The 4297-nt window shown below is 39.3% G+C and overlaps 1 protein-coding gene across 1 annotated transcript; it reads left to right on the top strand.

The window, feature by feature from the left end:
• The first annotated feature begins 270 nt into the window (after positions 1-270).
• On the top strand, positions 271-1215 carry LOC131035362 (exocyst complex component EXO70H1-like). Its single transcript, XM_057967035.2, has one exon. The coding sequence runs from the start codon at positions 271-273 to the stop codon at positions 1213-1215; it is 945 nt and encodes a 314-aa protein (XP_057823018.2).
• Positions 1216-4297: the final 3082 nt, after the last annotated feature.

Here is a 4297-nt window from a genome sequence, read left to right as displayed (position 1 = left end):
TAAACTTTCGAGGCCGCCGAGTTTTGTAGGTTCTGAACACCCATGTGGACCTGGTCAGATATTTAGATTGACTTTTCCGTTTCTGAGTTTTTCATTGAACGCTCTATTGTTCTTATACCGATTCCCGGTCAAACATATTATTCTTATATTGAGTTTTCTTCCGAAGTTATTCCTACCTGGAACATCAACACTGTTTGTTTATATATATTGGAAAAGTAGGATGAGAAGAAAGATAAAGGCACGGCAAAGTATCTAGCTGCTTGGAACAAGATGAGCAGAGATAAGTATGCATCATTGGTGAACACAAGTGCAGAGCAAATGTACGATTTGGAGGAGAAATTAGCCGCAGCCGATGGCATGATTTCTAAATGGGACACAAAAACAACAAACACGATGCTCTTCCACAGCAACCCGCTAGAAGCCGCCCAGTACCTGGCGGCGGTCCAGAATCTCCAGCAACTGATGGAAAACTTTTCCGTCATTGACAGCAACTCTGCGGAGATGATCCGTGCGGAGCAGCTGATGCAGATGTCGATGGCGCGTCTCCAGAACGAGTTTCACAACATTCTGTTATCTAACAGAGAGCCCATCGACCGTTCGGGCCGGTTTTCTGTCCATTCGAGCACGGAGGGGAGCGCAAGGAGGTCGAGTGGCTTCTTTTCCGACGACGACGAAGACGGCGAGAGCGGCACACCGGTTTCCGCGTGTCAGTCAATTGACAGAATTTGCGACCTGGACATGATTCCGTTGGACGCCGTGGTCGATCTGAGGAACATAGTGGAGCGCATGGCGTCCTCAGGGTACGGGGGGGACTGCGTTCGAGTCTTCGCGGTTGCCAGAAAGTCGGTGGTGGAAGAAAGTCTGTACAATCTGGGGATGGAGAAGATGAGTTTGCACGATGTTCACAAAATGGAGTGGGCGTCACTGGAGACCAAGGTGAAGAAATGGATTTACGCCGCTAAAATCAGCATCCGACTTCTATTTGCAGGAGAAAAGCGGCTGTGTGATCAGGTATTCGAGGATTTTACGCACCTGAGGGCTTCCTGTTTCGCAGAAATCGCCAAGGAACCAACCGCTAGACTTCTCCGCTTCGCTGAAGCCGTCGCGGCGGGCAAACGGGCGCCGGAAAAGATTTTCATGGTTCTAGACATGTACGAGACATTGACTGATATCATCCTCGACAGTTACAGGCGGCACAGAGCCTGGCCCGGCTAGGTGATGCAGCGTGGGGGATTTTGACCGAGTTTGAGAACTCCATTGAGAAGGAGAATTCCAAGGCCCCCATTCCTGGCGGAGCCGTTCATCCTCTCACCAGATACGTCATGAATTATCTTGGTTACTTGTTTGATTACAAGGAAACTCTCATAAATCTAATGGCTGACGCGCCCGTCGAACTGCCCAAGGGCCTACCTGAGGGTTTTGCTCTTGCTCTTAGCAATGACGTGGACGTCACGTCTGTCCCGCTTTCGATCCGACTCGGATGGATCGTCATGCTCCTGCAGTGCAAAATCGACGCAAAAGCCAAGCTTTACAAGGACCCGGCGCTGTCGTACCTGTTTCTGATGAATAACCTGCACTACATCGGGGGAAAAGTGAAGGGGTCGGAGCTTAAATACGTGTTGGGAGATAACTGGCTGAGAAAACAGTGCATTAACGTGAGGCAGCACGCCGTCAATTACAAGCGGGCCGGTTGGAGTAAAGTGCTATCGTTTCTTACAGATGAGGGGATTTGTAGTGTTTCGCAGCAAGCTTTGAAGGATAGATTTAAGGCCGTCAATCTGGCGATTGAAGAGGTGATAAAGAGGCATGAAGGATGGGTTGTGCCTGAGTTGCGGCTAAGGGAAGAGCTCGGGATTTCCATATCGCAGAAGTTGATGCCGGCTTACAGGTTGTTTTTAAGCAGATTTCAGAGACGGTTGGAGAGCGTAAAGCACTCTCACATACAATTTAAATACACGACTGAGGAATTGGAGAGTTTTGTGTTGGATTTGTTTAAAGGCGGCTCCTCGTCCGGTAGCACAAAGAGATTTCGACGATAAGATGGCTCACATTGCTGTGTAGGATTTTGAGGGAACTAATATTCCCTTATAATGCGTTCAATAAAAGGAGCTCTTCGTTCCAGGAGGATCAAGTGAATTCCAGAGAGCATGTATATACCGTCGCGTATGAAAGATCTGACAGGAGTTTTGAGCCTGTTTGGGCAATTAGTTTACAATTCATTCCTAGAATGAAGCTGTGTAAGTTATGTCTGACTTCGGGTAAATTATGTTGTGCTTCGTGACCGGCTGGCAATTTCATTGGCTTGTAATACTCGACTTAGCATACATATAGATATTTGTGAAAGGTCATAGGCAATTTAAATGTAAGGATTTATTTTTTGCCTCGAAAATGAGACAAAGATTAATTAAGAGCCCATAGATTGTGGTCATTCAATTTATATGGTCTAACTTAATAATAATTAAAATTAAAATTAATTTTATTGCGGTTTATTATTTGACATTAATTAGATTGAGCAATATTGAGGTATAAATATAATGCAACAATCTACAAAGATTGTAGTTCCCTTGGAATTATTTGTTTAGTATTGAATTGGAGTATTTGACACATTATGATTAGGAGTTGAGAATTGAAATTAAAATCATATTAATTATCAAAGGTCAATAGATAATGGATCATGAACTTTTTGTAACCTAGAACTAAATGATGCTAACAATATGGTCATATAGATGATTTTCTATCATTGGTAGTGCTATTTCATCTTCTACGCAATCCATTCATTTAGTATAGAATATGTTCTTTGATACTTGTAGAAAATGTTTTGATGGTTGATTATTTGGGTCTAGAAAATAATGTATTAAAGTGAATCATTGGGTCTAAAATTTTCTTGATGACAAATAAGCCTATAGGTTGATTTGATAATATTAAAAAAGAGATACAAGAAGGTAATGTATGTTGATTAGTCATTTCTAATATACCTTGAGATTACTGCAAGTTGAGTCTAATGCTAATTGAACTCAATTCAGTTTGATGTTACTAATTGAATTTTTTGGCTGATCATTTAACAAAAAGGTTGATTTTGAAATAAGAAGAAAAGTGATATAGGTTGATTTATTAATTTATGCATATGATACAAACTAGTCTTGAGCTATAATTGATGCTAACTAGACTATCATATGCGATATTTATAGTGATAATCCTCTTATTTGTGATCATGTTCCTTTCTAGACATGATTGAAAGTGTCTTTGGGGAACATTCTTAAATACAAAAATCTAGATACACAATTTCAAATGTTTATTATCCACATTGATTGGTAATGGTCATATCTTTGAATTCGTTGATCTTGAAATGGGAGAATTCGAAAGTTTGAAATTAGAGACTAGACTCACAATATAGTCTAATTAATAAGATATACATTGATGATCTAATCCAAGATATTGAAAGTCAAAAGAAACAAGATAGTGAAGATTTATGGTTGATGGATTTAAGTTTGTGGTTAATAATATGCTAAAAGAATCAAAATGGGTGCTGACATTGTGTGCATATGGCATCCACATAAAGTACCATAAAATAATTTAGGAAAACTAATATTTATGCATTTTTCTCCTCTATATTTTTTCCTCACTCTAGTGTGCTTGAAAATTTAAGTGAGAAAGCATGCCAAAGTAAAAATAATAATGATAGCGAGTATTAATATTTTTTTGAATCCAAAAATATGATCAAATGAGATATTTTTTGCTACCTTTTGTTACTACAATTTCCTCTGGTAGTGCCCTTATACCCACACCTCCATCATCCTTGGCGACTCCTTCCACTTCATCAAATTTTGACTCGGGCTTCATAGTTGCCCTCAAGGATATAGTGTTTGGAAAAAAATTTCTCACTTATCTCCCACAATCTTTACATGTTCTAATGATTATATATAATTTAATATCACTTAATTACTATTGATTATCTAGTGAGTTTAATGTTTGTAACAAAAGGAGGGTATTTATTTCCTTTTGAAAAAATTGTAAGAAGGGGGGGAATTTTGATTTTTCCATAACTTGCAAATGGGAAGGGCGGGGGGGTCTCTTTTCAAGTGTGGATAAACAATGAAAAACTTATTCCATCCCAATTCTAACGAGTGGCTACATGGCTAGGGTTGATTCTGTTTTAGTGCTATTTTAAATCTTTCAATGTAGTTGTATTTAAAATAGGCCTAATTTATGAGAAATTAATTACTAAACAAATTTTGATCGATAACTCAAAATTGAGTACCTCTTTTTTTGTAAGATTATTATTTTCTTATTTTCCACA

The sequence above is a fragment of the Cryptomeria japonica genome, chromosome 1, assembly GCF_030272615.1.
Source record: "Cryptomeria japonica chromosome 1, Sugi_1.0, whole genome shotgun sequence".
In the NCBI taxonomy this organism is placed as follows: domain Eukaryota; kingdom Viridiplantae; phylum Streptophyta; class Pinopsida; order Cupressales; family Cupressaceae; genus Cryptomeria; species Cryptomeria japonica.
Note: the sequence above shows the minus strand (reverse complement) of the source record. Positions and strands in the feature narration are given on the sequence as shown.